Here is a 19589-nt window from a genome sequence, read left to right as displayed (position 1 = left end):
GGCATGACCTATTTGTAATACTGCAGGAGACCAGGCTCCTTAACTAGAGAGCATCAGAATCTCTCCCACTACTGCTCTTAGTTTTATGGGCTCCCATGTTGATGGGAGTGTGTTCTGGAAGTGGGAGAAGGTTGGAGAAGTTAGGCTTGTAAGACCTCTGTGAAAGCTTTTCTCAACTGGGATAGAATTTGGTTTTGTCTGCCCTTTCTGGTTTGCAGAGTGCTGAATGCAAATAACATAAGATTCTCCCAAGTGAATAATCTAATTTTGTTTTAAGTTGTCTCGAGTCTCTATGACTCCTTATTTTGGTAGTTGTAAGCGCTATGCTCTTGATATCACAATTTATTATGAGGGTCAACTTAGATGGTATAAATCAAAGTGTTATAATCTGTAACTACACCAATGTAAGCTGATGGCATTATTATTTTGTTAATAATTAACCTGGTACAATGAAAAAGAATGCTGGCTTTGTTTTCTCATCTGTAAAATTGGAATGATAGTTCTTCATAGGAGTGTTTTGAAAGTTAGGATAATATATATAAATTCACATAGTATGGTGTCTGCATAAGTAGATACTCAATAATTATCTCTTTTATTAGTAAGATGGATTTGGGAGTTAAATGTGACCTTAAACAAGTAATTACTCTTTTTGTTTGTTTTTTTAGAGATGGGGTCTTGCTATATTGCCCAGGACAGTCTTGAACTCCTGGGCTCAAGCGATCCTCCTACCTTGGCCTCCCAAAGTTCTGGGGTTACAGGCTTGAGCCACCGCGCCTGGCCTTAAACAAGTAATTACACTTAAGGCTGCAGCTGATGCATAGTCATGTGCATCACATTTGTGTTTATATAAAATCTACTTGCATATTTTCTATTAGTCTCCCAATTGTGCAGAGTGAAATAGTGTATGGAATGGATTACAGATATTCAATAGACACTTGGCTGATAAGTAAGACTTCTGACTCTAATACTGATGTTTTCTGTTGCCTAGATAAGAGCCAGCAAAAAAAGTTTGAATGGTTGAAAAATTATTGAAAATATGCTGAAATATTCACATTTTTTTCAACTGCTTTTTATCAAAACTTTCAAGTTCCTGCTCTGAAGCAGTCTGTTACATACAGTCAGTGCACCTCAGCCAGGGGCAAGTGGGACCCTAACAATCCTGAAGGACACTGTGCACAATAGGCCCTCAGTAAATTGTGGAATGGAACACAGGCAGGGAAATTTTGACTTGATTGTTTTCTTTTGCGCCCTTTCTTAGTTTTATATTTGAGATTCAGTGGATATCTGCAGGTGGAGGGACTCATTTTAGGGAGGCTGGGAGCAGAGGCTCCAGAGCCGGCCAATGTGCAAGTTCAAATGATAGCTTCACAACCTACATGCTGTGTGATCTTGCCCAAGGTAACCTGTCTCAAGCCCAGTTTCTTCTTCTCTGAAATGGGCGTAATAGAAGTATTTTTTACTACTGATTAAAATACCTGGCAGTAGTGCCGGGCACAGAGTAAATGCTTAAGAGATAGTGGCTGTGATTGCTAATACAGATTGCAACCTCTAAAATTTGTAACTTTAATTTTGATTGGACATCTACCTGTTAGACTATTGCATTTTTATATTCTCATTATATAAGTGGTCATGTTACAGGAATGCATCATAATTGTGGTTAAGAAAAAAATCAAGCTTGATTTGATTATCACGGAGCTATTTAAAGGCTATTTCTGGCTTTCAATGCTACAGTTGCAATGCTCATTATGGTAGCCACTAGCCATTATGACTGTTGACCAATTGAAATATGGCGTGTTTGAACTGAGATATGCTTTTTTCTTTTTTTTTGCGACGGAGTCCCACTCTGTCGCCCAGGCTGGAGTGCAGTGGCACGATTTCAGCTCACTGCAACCTCTGCCTCCCGGGTTCAAGCGATTCTCCTGCCTCAGCCCCCCAAGTAGCTGGGATTACAGGCGCCCGCCACCATGCCCGGCTAATTTTTTTGTATTTTTAGTAGAGACGGGGTTTCACCATCTTGGCCAGGCTTGTCTCGAACTCCTGACCTCGTGATCCACCCGCCTCGGCCTCCCAAAGTGCTGGGATTACAGGCGTGAGCCACTGAGCCTGGCCTGAGATATATTTTAAGTGTAAAATACACAGTAAATTTCAAAGACTTAGTAGGAAATTAAGAATAACAATTTTATATTGGTCACATGTAGAAATGTTAATATATTGTGTTAAATAAAATATATTAGTTATATTTATTGATAAACTATTGTTAAATATATTAATTTCACTTTTTTTTACTTGTTAAAAATATGGCTACTAGAAATTTTAAAATTGCATATGTGATTTGTATTTGTGGCTCATATTATATTTCGATTGGGCAGTGCTTTGCTAGAGAATAAAATAGCCAACTAGCTACACATAGGTGTCCTACATACTTTGTACATTGACATTTAGGAAGTGACTTTTGGCTGGGTGTGATGGCTCACGCCTGTAATCCCAGCACTTTGGGAGGCTGAGGTGGGAGGATTGCCTGAGACCAGGAGTTCGAGACCAGCCTGGGCAACATGGCAAGACCTTGTCTCTTTTAAAAAAAACAAAACAGGAAGTGACTTTTCCCCAGGTGAAATCAGTTACCTTATTGTGTTTTCTGTTGCTTCTAGTTTTCCAGCTTGATCCTCAGGCATTTGAAGACATGCTGCAGTACTTTCTGAGCAGTGTTCCCTTAGGAATTTCTTTCCTCTGCTGATGTGACAGAAACAGAATGGTGGACCATTAGATGGTACTTAATTTTGAAGATGATATTCTTAAAAATCACATCTGATTTTGAAGAATAAATCCTTATCAGTTGAATCAAAGACTGGTTAAGAGTTGGAGAAAATAAAAATACCTTTTCTTGATGTTGTTTTCATTTAAAAGTGGTAAATGGATTTTTAAAAATCATTTGTTGCATTTTAATACCTGAAATAAAAATATACTTAGCAGAGGCCGGGTGCAGTGGCTCACGCCTGTAATCCCAGCACTTTGGGAGGCCGAGGCAGGCGGATCACGAGGTCAGGAGATGGAGACCATCCTGGCTAACATGGTAAAACCCCGTCTCTACTAAAAATAAAAAAAAATTAGCCGGGCGTGGTGGCGGGCACCTGTAGTCCCAGCTACTCGGGAGGCTGAAGCAGGAGAATGGTGTGAACCTGGGAGGCGGAGCTTGCGGTGAGCTGAGATCGCGCCACTGCTCACCAGCCTGGGTGACAGAGCGAGACTACGTATCAAAAAAAAAAAAAAAAAAAAAAAAAAAAAAATATATATATATATATATATATACTTAGCAGAAAGATTTCATTTCTAAGTTAAATGATTTTTCTTAGAACACAAATAGGTTGAAAGTAAAAGGATAGAAAAAGACACACCATGCAAACAGTATTCAAAAGCAGATACGCAGCCTGGCCAACATAGCGAAAACCCGTTTCTACTAAAAATACAAACGTTAACTAGGCGTAGTGGCAGGCGCCTGTAATCCCAGCACTTTGGGAGGCCAGGGTGGGTGGATCACTTGAGGTCGGGAGTTCAAGACCAGCCTGGCAAACATGGTGAAACCCCGTCTCTACTAAAAATACAAATGTTAGCTGGGTGTAGTGGCAGGCGGCTGTACTCTCAGTTACCTGGGAGGCTGAGATACGAGAACTGTTTGAACCTGGGAGGCAGAGGCTGTAATGAGCCGAGATGGTGCCACTGCACTCCAGCCTGGGTGACGGAGCAAGACTCCATCTCAAAAAGACAAAAAACAAAAGCAGGTGGAATGGCTCTCTTAATTTTAGACAAAATAGATTTTAAGACAAAAAATGTCATTAGAGATAAAGAGGACATTTTTATAATAAAAAATTCAATCAGGAAGATAGAACAGTTTTAAACACATGTGCCTAACAGCACCAAAATACATAAAGCAAAACCTGACAGAATTGAGGGAGAAATAGATAATTCAACAAAAATAGTTTGAGACTTCTGTTCCCACCTTTCAATAACGGATAGGATAACTAGATAGATCAATAATAAATGGAAGACAAAGAATAAGATAAACCAACTACACCTACAAGGCAAGTGTAAGACACTCCACCCAAAAGCAGCAGAGTAAACATTTTCCTCAAGTGAATATGGAACATTCTCCAGGATAGACCATATGTTAGGCTGTAAAACAAGCTTCAGTCAATTTTAAAGGATTGAAACCAACAAAGTATGTTCTCTGACCACAACAGAATAAAATTAGAAATCAAGAACAAAAGGAAATTTGAGAAATTCACAAGAGATTAAACTGCATACTCCTAAATAACAAGTGCGTCAAAGAAGAAATCACAAGATGGCTTGGCACGGTGCCTCATGTCTCTAATCACAGTGCTTTGGAAGGCTGAGGTGGGAGGATCCTTTGAGCCCAGGAATTCAAAGTTACAGTGAGCAATGATCGCACCACTGCATTCCAACCTGGGTGACAGACAGAGTGAGACCCCTTCTCTATATTGAAAAAAATCACAAGAGAAATTAGAAAATACTTTGAGCTGGGCGCGGTGGCTCATGCCTGTAATCCCAGCATATTGGGAGGCCGAGGTGGGCGGATCACAAGGTCAGGAGATCCAGATCATCCTGGCTAACATGGTGAAACGCCGTCTCTGCTAAAAATACAAAAAATTAGCCGGGCGTGGTGGTGGGCACCTGTAGTCCCAGCTACTTGGGAGGCTGAGGCAGGAGAATGGCATGAAGCCGGGAGGCGGAGCTTGCAGTGAGCTGAGATCGAGCCACTGCACTCCAGCCTGGGCGACAGAGCGAGACTCAAACAAACAAACCAACAGAAAATACTTTCAGATGAATGAAAACAAAAATATAAGATACCAAAATTTATGGGATAGCAGTGATAGCAATGCTCATAGGGACACTTAGAGCTGTCCTTATCAATTAGAAAAGAAGAAATCAATAACCTACTTCCTTAGATACTAAAGAAAGAAGGGCAAACTAAATCTACAACAAGCCGAAAGAAAGCAAGAAAGAAAGAGGAAGAAAAAGAGAAAGAAGACTAAAAGGAAATAAATGAAATAGAAAATTAAAAAAGAGAAAATAAAAATAACCCAAAATTGTTTCTTTGAGAAGATCAACAAAATTCACAAACTTTTGGCTCTACTGACCAGGAAAAAAAAGAGGAGACTCAAATACTAAAATCAGGAATGAAAGAGGAGACATCACTACCCAGCTTTCAGAAATAAAAAGAATTATAAGAGAATACTGTACCCAATTGTGTGCTAACAAATTAGATAACCTAGAGGAAATGGACACATTTCTAGAAAAATGCAAATCAAAAGTGATTCACGAGGAAATAGAAAATATGAATAGATCTACAGCAAGTAAAACTATTGAATTAGTTATTTTATTTTATTTTATTATTTTTTGAGACAGAGTCTTGCTCTGTCACCCAGGCTGGAGTGCAGTGGCGTGATCTTAGCTCACTGCAACCTCCGCCTCCCTGGTTCAAGCAATTCTCCTGCCTCAGCCTCCCAAGTAGCTGGGACTACAGGCACACACCACCACACCCGGCTAATTTTTGTGTTTTTAGTAGAGATGTGGTTTCACTGTATTAGTCAGGTTGGTCTTGAACTCCTGACCTCAAGTGATCCACCTCCCTCGGCCTCTCAAAGTGCTTTGACTACAGGTGTGAGCCACTGCGCCCAGCTGAATTAGTAATTTTAAAAGTCACAAAGAAAAATCCCAGACCAGATGACTTTACTGGTGAATTTTACCAAACATTTAAACAGCAATTAACACCATTCCTACTCAAACTTTGTCAGAAAATAGAAGCAGAGTAAACACGTAATGAATCATTTTATAAGGCCAGTTGTGCCCTGCTGCCAAAAACAAAAAAACTATAGACCAATATCGACACAAAAATTCTAAACAAAATACTAGCAAACTGAATTAAACAACATATAGAGAGGATTATCTACCATGATCAAGTGAAATTTATCCCAGGAATGAAAGGTTGGCATAACATATGAAAATCAATGTAATATACCATATTAATAAAGTGTAAAAACTATATGAGCATCTCAATTGATGCAGGATAAGCTTTTCACAGAATCCAATCCCTTTTCATTATTAAAACGCTCAACAAACTAGGAATAAAGAGGAATTTCCTCAACTTCATAAAAGCCATCTGTGACAGACTCACAGTTAACATCATATTTAGTTGAGAAAAATTGGATGTTTTCTCCCTGAGATCAAGACAAGAATGTCTATTGTCACCATTTTTACTCAATATTTTACTGGAAGTTCTATTTTTTTTTTTTTTTTGAGAGGGGGCCTTGCTCTGTCACCCAGGCTGGAGTGCAGATCTCGGCTTACTGCAACTTCCATCTCCCTGGTTCAAGCGATTCTCCTGCCTCAGCCTCCTGAGTAGCTGGGATTAAGGCACGAGCCACCACACCCAGCTAATTTTTGTATTTTTAGTAGAGATGGGGTTTCACCATGTTGGCCAGGCTGGTTTCTATCTCTGTCATGATGTCATGATCCACCTGCCTCGGCTGCCCCAAAGTGCTGGGATTACAGGCATGAGCCACCATGCCCGGCCTGGAAGTTCTATCTCTATTCACAAGTGACATGATTTCGTATAGACAAAATCCTAAGGAATTCACACAAGCACACACACACACACACACACACACACACACACACACACACACACACACAAACTATTAGAACAAACAAAACAAGTTCAGCAAGGTTGCAGGAGACAAGATCAATATATAAAAATCAATTGTAATTCCATACACTAGCAATAAACAATCTGAAAATGAAATTAAGAATACAGTTTTATTTACAATAGCATCAAAAAAGAATAAGACTCAGTAACAAAGTAACAGTAACTTTCACAGAACTGTAGAACTTGTATGCTGAAAATTATAAAACATTGTTGGAAGAAATTAAAGAAGATCTAAATAAATGGAAACACAGTCTATATGCATGGATTGGGAGATTTAATATTATTAAGATGGTGATACCTCCCTCCCTTAATCTATAGATTCAAGGTAATCCCAATTAAAATTCCAATTGCCTTTGTTTTTCAGATATGGACAAGCTGATTTTTTTTTAATGTTTCAGTTTCGATATACATGTGCAGAACATGCAGGTTTGTTACATAGGTATACATGTGCCATGGTGGTTTGCTGCACCTATCAACCCATCATCTAGGTTTTAAGCCCTGCATGCATTAGGTATTTGTCCTAATGCTCTCCCTTCCCTTGTCCCCCACCCCCCGACAGGCCCTGGTGTGTGATGTTCCCCTTCCTGTGTCCATGTGTTCTCATTGTCCAACTCCCACTTATGAGTGAGAACATGTGGTGTTTGTTTGTTTGTCTGTGTTAGTTTGCTGAGAATGATGTCTTCCAGCTTCATCCATGTCCCTGCAAAGGACATGAACTCATTCTTTTTTATGGCTGCATAGTATTCAATGGTATACGTGTGCCACATTTTCTTTATCCAGTCTATCATTGATGGGCATTTGGTTGGTTCCAAGTCTTTGCTATTGTAAATAGTGCTGCAATAAACATACGTGTGCATGTGTCTTTACAGTAGAATGATTTATAATCCTTTGGGTATATACTCAGTAATGGGATTGCTGGGTCAAATGGTATTTGTGGTTCTAGATCCTTGAGGAATCGCCACACTGTCCCTATACAAGAAATGGTGCTGGGAGGCCGGGCGCGGTGGCTCACGCCTGTAATCCCAGCACTTTGGGAGGCTGAGGCGGGCGGGTCATGAGGTCAGGAGATCGAGACCATCCTGGCTAACACGGTGAAACCCCGTCTCTACTTTTTTTTGTAAAAATACAAAAAAAAATTAGCTGGGTGTGGTGGCAGGTGCCTATAGTCCCAGCTACTCGGCAGGAGAATGGCATGAACCCGGGAGGCGGAGCTTGCAGTGAGCCAAGATCGCGCCACTGCACTCCAGCCTGGGTGACAGAGCGAGACTCATTCTCCAAAAAAAAAAAAAAAAAAAAAGGAAGAAAGAAATGGTGCTGGAAAAACTGGCTAGTCATATGCAGAAAACACAAACTGGACCCATTCCTTACACCTTATACAAAAATTAACTCAAGATGGATTAAAGACTTAAATGTAAAACTTAAAATCATGAAAACCCTAGAAGAAAACCTAGGCAATATCATTTAGGACATAGGCATGGGCAATGACTTCATGACTAAAACACCAAAAGCAATTGCAACAAAAGCCAAAATTGACAAATAGGATCTAATTAAACTAAAGAGCTTCTGCACAGCAAAAGAAACTGTCATCAGAATGAACAGGCAGCCTACAGAATGGGAGAAAATTTTTGCAATCTATCCATCTGACAGAGGGCTAATGTCCAGAATCTACAAATAACTTAAACAAATTTACAAGAAAAAAACAACCCCATCAAAAAGTAGGCAAAAGATATGAACAGACACTTCTCAAAAGAAGACATTTATGTTGCCAACAAACATATGAAAAAAAGCTCATCCTCACTGGTCATTAGAGAAATGCAAATCAAAACCACAATGAGATATCATCTCATGCCAGTTAGAATGGTGATCATTAAAAAGTCAGGAAACAACAGATGCTGGCGAGGCTGTGGAGAAATAGGAATGCTTTTACACTGTTGGTGGGAGTGTAAATTGGACAAACTGATTCTAAAAATTCATCTAGAGTTGCAAGAGACTCTGAGTAACCAAAGCAGTAAAAAAAAAAAACAAAATTCAAAGGATTAACAGTTGCTGAATTCAAGGCTTACTATAAAGCTATAATAATGGCCGGGCACAGTGGCTCACACCTATAATCCTAGCATTTTGGGAGGCTGAGGCGGGCAGATCATGAGGTCAGAAGATCGAGACCATCCTGGCCAACATGGTGAAACCCCATCTCCACTAAAATACAAAAAATTAGCCGGGCGTGAGGGTGCGTGCCTGTAGTCCCAGCTACTTGGGAGGCTGAGGCAAGGGAATTGCTTGAACCCAGGAGGTGGAGGTTGCAGTGAGCTGAGATTCCACCACTGCACTCTAGCCTGGTGACAGAGCTAGACTCCGTCTCAAAAAAAAAAAAAAAAAAAAAGCTATAATAATTAAGACACAAGTGTTACCGGCATAAGCACAGACATATAGATCAATGGAATTGAATAGTGACTCCAGAAATAAACCTTACATGTGTTGTCAGACTGATTTTTGACAAGGATACTGTGATGGTTAATTTTATGTTTCACTTGGCTAGGCTGTTGGAGCCCCGTTGTTTGGTCAAACAGCAGTCTAGATGTTGCTGGGAAAGTATCTGTGGATACAATTTAACATTTATAATCAGTTGACTTTCACTAAAGCAAATTACCCTCCACAAGGTGGGTGGGCTTCGTCTAATCAGTTGAAGGCCTTAATAGCAAAGATGGAGGTTTCTGGGGGAAGAAACAATTCTGCTACAAGACCACAGCACAGAAACCTTGCCCGAATCTCCACCTGCTGGTTTGCCCTTCAGATTTCAAACTCAAGACTGCAACATCAACTCAAACCTGAATTTCCAGCCTGCTAGCCTGCCCTGCAGGGTTTGAACTTTCCATCTCTCATAATTATGTAGCAGATTCCTTAAAATAAATCTATCTATCTACCTTTTTTTTTTTTTTTTGAGACAGTTTCACTCTGTCACCCAGGCTGGAGTGCAGTGGCACAATCTTGGCTCACTGCAACCTCTGCCTCCCAGGCTCAAGTGATTCTTGTGCCTCAGCCTCCTGAGCAGCTGGGACTACGGATGTGCCTCACCATACCCAGCTAATTTTTTGTATTTTTAATAGAGACAGGGGTTTCACCATGTTGGCCAGGCTGGTCTCGAACTCCTGACCTCAAGTGATCTGCCTGCCTGGGCCCCCCAAAGTGCTGGGATTACAGGTGTGAGCCACTGTGCCCATCCATCTATTTCTTATTGGTTTATTTTCTGTTGAGGACCCTGGCTAATATAGGAGCCACGACTGTTCACTGTGGAAAGATTGTTGCCGGTACAACTTGATATCCACATGCGTTAGAATGAAGCTGGACCCATACTTCACGTCATAAAAACTTCAAAGTGGATCATAGACTAAATGTAAGATCTAAAACTATAAAATTCTTACAAGAAAATATAGGACTAAATCTTCATCGCTTTGGGGTAGGCAATCATTTTTTAGCTATGACATCAAAATCACAAAAGGCAGAAGAGAAAAATGGATACATTGAACTTCACAAAATTAAAACCTTTGTGCTTTTAAGGACACCATCAAGAAAGAGAAAAGACAACTCATAGAATGGGAGAAAATATATGCAAATAATGTATATTTTTTGAGACAAAGTCTCACTCTGTCACCCAGGCTGGAATGCATTGGCATGATCTCAGCTCACTGCAGGCTCTGCCTCCCAGGTTCAAGTGATTCTCCTGCCTCAGCCTCCAGATTAGCTGGGATTACAGGTGTGCGCCCCCACGCCCAGCTAATTTTTGTATTTTTAGTAGAGATGGGGTTTCGCCGTGTTGGCCAGGCTGGTCTTGAACTCCTGACCTCAAGTGATCCACTCACTTTGGTCTCCCAAAGTGCTGGGATTACAGGTGTGAGCCGCTGCGCCTGGCCACAAATCATATGTCCTATAAGGGACTTATATCCAGAATATTTAAAAAGCCCTACTCTCAATTAAAAAAAGACAACCCAATTAAAAAAATGGGTAAAACATTTGAATAGACATTTCTCCAGAGAAAATATACAAATGGCCAATAAGCACATGAAAAGATGTGCAACATCATTCATCATTAGAGAAATGCAAATCAAAACCACAATGTAAGATACCACTTCATACCCAATAAAATGGCTTTAATAAAAAAGGCAACAGCAAGTGTTGACAAGAATGTGGAGAAATTCAAACGCTCATACTTTGCTAATAGGAACATAAAATGTTACAGCCAATTTGGAGAACAGTCTGAATAAGCTGGGTGTGGTGACGCACGCCTGTAATTCCAGTTACTCGAGAGGCTGAGGCATGAGAATCACTTGAACCTGGGAGGCAGAGGTTGCGTTGAGCCGAGATCCTGCCATTGCACTCCAGCCTGAGTTACCATTTGACTTAGTAATTTCACTCCTAGGTATATGTGCAAGAGAAAAGACAACATATGTCGACACAAAAACTTGTACATGAATGTTCATGGCAACATTATTCACCACAGTCAAAAAGTGGAAACAATTCAACTGTCCATCCACTGGTGAATGGATAAACAAAATGTCATCTAACTATACAAGGAAATATTACTTCACAATAAAAGAATAAAGTAATGATACATGTAACAACATGAGTGAACCTTAAACTCATTAGACTGCCTGAAAGAAATCAGACACAAAGACCACACATTTTTTTGGTCCCACTTATGGGAAATGTCCAGAATCAGCACATCCATAGACAGTAGATTGGTGCTTGCCATGTGCCTGGGCATGGGGTGGGTAGGGGAATCAGTGAGTGCTAGCAGGTATGGAGTTTTCTTTTAGGGTGAGGAAAGAGTGATAGTGATGAATGTGCAGCCCACTGAATATACTAAACACTCCATTGTACACTTTAGAAGGTTGAACTTTAGGCTGGGTGAGGTGGCTCATGCCTGTAATCCCAGCACTTTGGGAGGCTCAGGCGGGTGGATCACCTGAGGTCAGGAGTTCGAGACCAGCTTGGCCAACATGGTGAAACGCTGTCTCTACTGAAAGTACAAAAGTTAGCTGGGCGTAGTGGTGCGCGACTGTAATCCCAGCTACTCAAGAGGCTGAGGCAGGAGAATTGCTTGAACCCAGGAGGTGGAGGTTGCAGTGAGCCGAGATCATGCCATTGCACTCCAGCCTGGTGACAAGGGTGAAACTCCATCTCAAAAAAAAAAACCAAATAAATAAAATAAAAAAGTAAAATTTGGACTTTATGGTGTATGAATGTCTCAATAAAGCTATTATATTAAAAATACATTTCCTTAGAGAGCTGAAGGATATTGATTTAGACCTCAATTAGTGATTTTTTTCCCCTATCATTCACGGTATTTTTACCTTAGTTCCGAATCCTTGAGTGATAACCATTCATAACCTTCAAACCTCGGAGAATTCCTAAACCAATATTTGTGGAGAGGGAGAATGGGGAGATTCAGATATGATTTGGCCGGTAGACTTTCCTTCCCATCTTTTTGCTACTTACAGCAAGTATCTTACAATTTGGACACATGACATACACATTTCACCTCCTGCATTGTGAGGACATACATAATGGAGTCTGAATTGTGACATCGATCCGCATCTCATAGTTGGAGCTATTGGCAGCATGGATTTTCAGTCATCCATAGTTAATGGGGAACAAATGAAAGGGACCTTATAATGGTTCATAGGCTTCAATTCCATGCATCCTATGTGTGGTACTGCTTGATGCCACATTTAACTGCAGTAGTATTTGTTTAATGAACATTTCCTTCATTCATTTGTTTAGAAAAATATTAGGCACCCCTCTGTGGGAGGTGCTGCTAGGCTGTGGGGATTCCATGGTGAGCATGCGGACAGGGTTCCCACCTTCAGGGAGCTTAGCTCTTTTGAAAGAATTCAGATAATAAACAAGTAAACTGATAAGATACTTGCATATAGTTATAGGTGAAAAAAGAAGATAATGGGATCACGAATGACTGGATTTGGGGTGGGGTCATACCCTAGGGACACAGTCTTTTTTTTCTTTTCTTTGAGACAGAGTCCCAGTCCGTCACCCAGGCTGGAGTGCAGTGGCGCTATCTAGGCTCACTGCAACCTACGCCTCCCGGGTTCAAGCAATTCTCCTGGCTCAGCCTCCTAAGTAGCTGAGACTATAGGCGCCCGCCACCACACCCGGTTAATTTTTGTTTTTTGTATTTTAGTAGAGACGGGGTTTCACCATGTTGGCCAGGCTGGTCTTGAACTCCTGACTTTGTGATCCACCCGCCTCGGCCTCCCAAAGTGCTGGGATTATAGGCGTGAGCCACCGTGCCCTGCAGGGACAGTCTTTTGAAAGGAGGTGACAATGAAAGATGAGGCAAATAAAGAAATGGAGGAGGCTCTCTCAAGCAGAGGTGACAATACGAAGGACAGAGGCAAAAACAAGTTGGGGTATTCCAGAAAGGAAAGAAGGGGATAGCTAAAGCTGAGAGGGTTGGGAAGCCAGCAGAGGCCAGATCACCCAGGGCACCCTGATAGTTCAGCAGCGTGTTCTGCTACTAGGGCATTGTGATGGTTCTGTAGTGTGACTTGTTCTCTCTTTTTTTTTGAGACACAGTCTTGCTGTGTCACCCAGGCTGGAGTGCAGTGGCATGATCTTGGTTCACTTCAACCTCTGCCTCCTAGGTTCAAGCAATTCTCTTGCCTCAGGCTCCCGAGTAGCTGGGATTACAGGTGCCCGCCACCACGTCTGGCTAATTTTTGTATTTTTAGTAGAGACGAGGTTTCACCATGTTGGCCAGGCTGGTCTTGAACTCCTGACCTCAGGTGATCCACCTGCCTCAGCCTCCCAAAGTGCTGGGGTTACAGGTGTGAGCCACCGTGTCCTGCCTCTTGTAGTGTGACTTGTCCTAGGGGAAAGGGGAATCCAGTGGAGGGTTAAGAAAGAGATCTGACCTGAGAAGCTTTCAACTTTCAAAGATCATCTTGGCTGCAGTGTGGGGTGGGGTGGGGTGGGGCTTGGACTGAGGTGGTAGCAATCAACAGTGTTCATGGTGGTTGGTTTTAGATGGTTTTCTTTTCTCTTTCTTTCTTTTTTTTTTTTTTTTTGAGATAGTTTTCTTTTGGAAATGAGCTGGACAGAGGGTGCAGAGGCCGATCCAAGGTTTGTGAGGCCTAAATCATACAGTTTGAGGGCCTTCCATAAGAAAAATAAAAACTAAACACAAAATGAGATAGAGGACCCTGCAATGGGGTAACACAAAATGAGATAGAGGGTCCTGAGCAAAGGAGAGTCCCTGACACTTAAGCTTCTGGAATTTCTTGGTGAGTCCTCTCCCGATGGTGGGGGTGAGGTCGGGAGAGATCAAGAATGCCCAGGTTTTGTGACTGAGCAACTGATGATGCTATTAAGATGAGAAGGAGGTGTTTGGGGTAAGGTCTGGAGAGAAGAGCTGGGTTTCCTTCGTGGCACTTTTGTGGTACACAGGAAACAGCCACGTGGCTGAGGATAGAGGGACAATGGAGCCCAGGAAGAGGGCAGGGCTGGAAATGGCAAGCCATCACTTTCATGGCATTTAAAGTTGTGGAAGTGGATGACATCAGGTTGGGAAGAGAGAAGAGAGCCAAGCAATCAGCTGCAAGACAACTCCACCTGAGGCCAGGCCCTGGAGGTTTCTAGTTTATATATAGTCCAAATATAATAGTATATTTAACATTAGTCACTTTAAGTTCTAATTCTCTTTTTCTTTCTGATTGCAAGGGTTTCTTTCTTTACTTTTTTTTCTGAGACAGAGTCTCATTCTGTCTCACTCTGTCATCCAGGCTGGAGTGCAGTGGTGCGATCTCGGCTCACTGCAATCTCCACCTCCTGGGTTCAAGCGATTCTGCTGTCTCGGCCTCTAGAGTAGCTGGGATTACAGAAGACAGGGTTTCTTTAACATTTAAGGAATCCACTGATCTACTTCTGAAATCTTCAGAGATAAAAAAGAGAAGGAATCCACTAATGCATGTAAGGATAGTGGGCTGAACAAGTAGGCACTAATGATCAGAACAAGTCAATTAAAAAAATTATTTGATCAAAGAATTGTTTATTTTTATTGTTTTTATTTTTATTTTTTCTTATACTTCAGGAGTAGTAGGATTTACTTTGTGCCAACGAAATAACTAGTTTTCTCTAAATTGTCTTCAACCATTCAGGCCTCCTACCATCTAATATAATTCTCTACCTCTCACTTAGAAACATTGTTTAACAATATGGAATGATCATTTAAAGAACTTAGATCAGGCTGAGTGCAGTGGCTCATGCCTGTAATCCCAGGACTTTGGGAGGTAGGTGGATCACCTGAGGTTGGAGTTCGAGACCAGCCTGGCCAACATGGTGAAACCTTGTCTCTACAAAAAATACAAAAAAAAAAATTAGCCAGGTATGGTGGCGTAGGCCTGTAGTCCCAGCTACTCAGGAGGCTGAGGTGGGAGAATCGCTTGAACCTGGCAGGTGGAGGCTGCAGTGAGCTGAGATCACGCCACTGCACTCCAGCCTGAGCAACAAAATGAGACTCCGTCTCAAAAAATAGAAAAAAAAAAAGATGTTAGATCGAACTAATATTAAGAGGTCAAAAGACCATCTTCCTCCCATCTTAATCTAAGGATTTTTCTAGTTTTGTTTATACACTTAAGTTTTCATTTGAGTATTCAGAGAGATAATAAACCCTACCCTTTTAAAGAATGTGGGAGGGAGTGGGAAAAGTAGGAATGCGTTTTAAGGTCTATCTGCCATGTAAAATCAGCGATATTGGACCCATGTGATAAGAATGCTTGTTTTACATGGCTTCAGCTATCCATAGACCAAGCATTTTCTCTTGAAACATAGCTACATTTAGAAAATCTTAATACAGCTTAAAATAGGAATTTTGGTATTTGGTCCCGGACACTACCACCAGAAAGGGATCCCATTATGTTATGATGTTATTATTCAAGCTGGTTGGACTCAGTTTGCAGAGACTCCTATTTTACAAATCACTTGGCTTGTGTGAATTGACTATTTAGTGGCTGTGAGATTGAGGATAAGGGCTAAATCTTTTCTAACAAGAGGACTATTTAAAAACCAGAAGAAAATCATAGTATTTTAGCTGTGAACTTTAGGAGAAACTTTAGAGAAAAGATTTTATACATATCTTTAGTTTCATACGGTAATAGGTTATAAAGCATACGAAATCAAAGAGCTAGAGGTGATGGGGTACTGTTAAAATAGGGTGCCCAGGGAAGACCTTCCTAAGGGTGAGATCCAACAATGTATTGCTTTATGAAAATTAATTTTCTGGCAGAGCAAAGGTATTTAAAAGATTAGTATTAAAAATGCTCAACCTACTTTCTTCTGACTTCTGTAAAAAAGCACTTTTTTATATATCAGATTTTTAAGTTATAATAATAACTGACAACATTTTGATTTCTTTCTGTGTTTGAGGGATAATCTTCTATGCTTTATCTCATTTAATTCTCATATGTAACCAATAAGCCTTCAACCATTTTGTCAAGAAAATTCTTTAAACATGTATTAATTCCTTACTGGCCTTTTGAAACCTTTTGAAACACTGAATTATTATTATTTTTATTTATTTATTTTTTGTTCGTTTTTTTTTTTTTTGACACGGAGTCTCGCACTGTCGCCCAGGCTGGAGCGCAGTGGCGCGATCTCAGCTCACTGCAAGCTCCACCTCCTGGGTTCACGCCATTCTCTCGCCTCAGCCTCCAGAGTAGCTGGGACCACAGGTGCCCGCCACCACGCCCGGCTAATTTTTTGTATTTTTAGTAGAGACGGGGTTTCACCGTGTTAAGCCAGGAAGGTCTCGGTCTCCTGACCTTGTGATCCGCCTGCCTCGGCCTCCCAAAGTGCTGGGATTACAGGCATGAGCCACTGCGCCTGGCCAAAATGCTGAATTATTTTTCACCTTTCCAGAGTGGGGCGTATAGGATAGAAGTTGGCCCTTGGGATCAGGGGATCCTGACTGTAGTTGCATCTTCCCCCTTAACTAGCTGTGATCCTGAACTGGGCTGTCAATGCTTCCTGAGGCCTCCATTTCCTCATCTGTAAATTGGGGCGAGTTGGGCAGCACCCTAGGGGATCCTCCCAGCTCCGGCGTCTGAGGACCATCAAGTCGGTTATGTCACTGGGTTGTGGTAGAGTGGTGGATACACAGGCCACTTAGGCTTGCTTGCCCTGAGGTGAAATTGTTCTGGAACTCTGGGATTTCAACTCTTATATTTCTGCCTGTGTTTTGGAAGTGTTTTCCCCGCTCATTTTCTCCATCAGACAGTGTCATTTATTGTAGCTGCCAACATAAAATGACAACTGTCTCCACTTGTCAGCTGCTCTCATCATCTGGTTTGCTGTGTGCTTTGGAAGGCAGATGACCAAGCATGTATGAACTAGGCACAAGAGCATATGAACTCAGCACAGAGAAGACAGCTGAGGATATTTCCTGTAGAGTAGCATGCATGAACTTTATAAGGTATTTGGCCACTTAGGTATTTTTCTTTTTTTTTTTTTTTTTGTGATAGGGTCCCACTCTGTCACCCAGGCTGCAGTGCAGTGGCACAGTCATGGCTCACTGCAGTCTTGACCTCCCCAGCTCAAGGAATCCTCTCACCTCAGCCTCCTGAGTCCCTGGAATTACAGATGCATTCCGCCATAACTGGCTACTTTTTTCTATATTTTGTAGAGACAGGGTCTCACTATGTTGCCTAGGCTGACCTTAAACTCCTAGGCCCAAGTGATCCTCCCACCTCAGCCTCCCAAAGTGCTGGGATTATAGGTGTGAGCCACTGTGCCCGGCCGGTATTTTTCATTTGGAGGTTTATAATTGCATTCCAGAGTTTTAACTCTACTGGAAAGCTAACACAATGTTCCAACACAAATCTGTCTCGCATACTAGTTAGTGTCTTTGAGGTTCCATCACAGACAAATGACGGAAGAAAGCAAAACTGTTTAGGAAGGTCTAAATTAAACATTCTATAATAAAGGCATTAGCATTTGACAAGTCCCTGGTATCTAATACTTTATAAGATGACAATGAGCCTTTTTTACCCCTAGTTAGGGGATTAAATTCTAGGAGAAGAAGTTAACCAGGTGGTTCCTTAAGTAAGTAATCTTTTGACTACTTAGGGATTGATTTTGTTTTCCCATAATGAAAATGAATTCTGTTTTCCTTCATTTACTTGACTTTAGTGATCTCTGAAAACTAAGATAAAATATACTCGGCCTCTGAGGGAATACAACCATAATGTACAGAAGACAAAATAGATACTCTAAAGATTTTAAACGGAACATCTTGAGATTTGAGAAATTAAAGACAGTGAAAATCAGACTGCTTCTAAGCACTTTTTATTTTCCCTATAGGAAAGCAGGGTAGATAATCCTGATGGGTTGGATTTCAATTAATTGGTGAATAGAAGGTAAAATGATCAAGAAACAGATATCATAATTATAGGAGAAAATAGCAGGAGCTTTTTGTTTTAAAGGAAATAAAGAATAGAAGTCACAGTGAACAGAGACAGAACAAAATCTGATAATTCTAGACTCACTTGAGTGCTGCAAGTATCCTGATCAGGGAAAACAGCTGTGCCTACACATGGGTCCTGGAAAGGCTTCTCCCCGGAACCACCTAAGTGAAATAAAAACTCATTTCTGACTGTTTCAGGATGGCAACACAGACCTTTAGGATAATAACCCACATTCTTTTGGGCAACTCTAATCAAGTGATGCCTCCTTAAGGATACAGAGTTAGTCCCCAGCTCACGTAAGGCACAATACCAAAGAACAATGAGCCGTCATGAAATCGTCATTGTTTTATACTTGGTTTTTGTGTAGAATGTTCTCCAAATCATTGTCTCTGACGTTTCCTTCCTCTTGGGTATGACTGTGGTGACGTCAGGAGACGAGCTAAAGGGACCTCCTGGATCTCACAGGGAAACTCTTTCCCTCCAGTATCACGCTAAATTGTTCCTCAGTGCAGATGAAATTCTTAAATGGTTTCATCTGAATGTGAGGTTTTGGGATGACTTACTGTGGTCAGAGCTGTTCCCGGCTGCTCCAGTTGTGGGAGGTCATCAGTCCCACACTTCCGACCTCCTGGCTCAGAGACGTCACCGTGGAGACACCTGGCTGCTATTGTGACACGCAGGAGGTCAGCTGGCTCCTGCTGGTGGCTGTTTATGCTGCCCACCCTGCCAGCTTCACGGGCCCACACTGCACAGGCATTTAGACGTTACAGGGTAGCCCAAGCTCCCAAAGCTGTGGAAAGGAAAGGGAGCTATCTATTGGCCTTTGAGAACTCAAAACCCATGTTGCTGGGGGCCACTCAGATTGGGTACAAATGTGTCATCAAATTCAGTTTTGAAACTGTCTGAGTAGCTTCTTTACCCACAGATTTTGATTCTATTCAGTACTCAATACTGAAAAGAGAAATTGATCTCTCAAATAGACAAAGATAAATTTGTATGGAAACAACAGGAAATTCCATATTACATACATTTATGTCAACTGGGTTTGTGATTAAATTACTTTTTCTTTTATTTTAGTTGACATGTAATAATTATAAATATTGGCTGGGCGGGGTGGCTCATGCCTGTAATTCCAGCACTTTGGGAGGCCGAGGTGGGAGGATCATTTGAGCTCAGGAGTTCAAGACCAGTCTTGGCAACATGGCAAAACCCCATCTCTATGAAAAATGCAAATATTAGATGCGTGTGGCGGTGCACACCTGTAGTCCCAGCTGCTCAGGAAGCTGAGGTGGGAGGATCATCTGAGCCTGGGGAGGTTGAAGCTGCAGTGAGCTGTGATTGCACCACTGCACTCCAGCCTGGGCAACAGAGTGAGACCTTGTCTCAAAAAATAAACA

The 19589-nt window shown here is 41.5% G+C and overlaps 1 protein-coding gene across 15 annotated transcripts in view; it reads right to left on the bottom strand.

The window, feature by feature from the left end:
- IPO5 (importin 5) overlaps positions 1-18917 on the bottom strand; it is a 69223-nt gene extending 50306 nt beyond the window's left edge. Inside the window, exons 1-4 of one of the 15 annotated variants that reach the window (XM_054664809.2) lie at positions 18756-18858; positions 18274-18353; positions 9192-9314; positions 2623-2730 (exon numbers count right to left, since the gene is read on the bottom strand). In XM_054664809.2, the coding sequence (XP_054520784.1) occupies positions 2623-2672 (50 nt within the window). In that variant the 5' untranslated portion in view covers positions 2673-2730; positions 9192-9314; positions 18274-18353; positions 18756-18858. 15 annotated transcript variants of the gene reach the window in all.
- Positions 18918-19589: the final 672 nt, after the last annotated feature.

This window comes from Pan troglodytes, chromosome 14 (genome assembly GCF_028858775.2).
Source record: "Pan troglodytes isolate AG18354 chromosome 14, NHGRI_mPanTro3-v2.0_pri, whole genome shotgun sequence".
NCBI classification, from domain to species: Eukaryota; Metazoa; Chordata; class Mammalia; order Primates; family Hominidae; genus Pan; species Pan troglodytes.
This window is presented reverse-complemented; position numbering and strand designations above follow the sequence as displayed.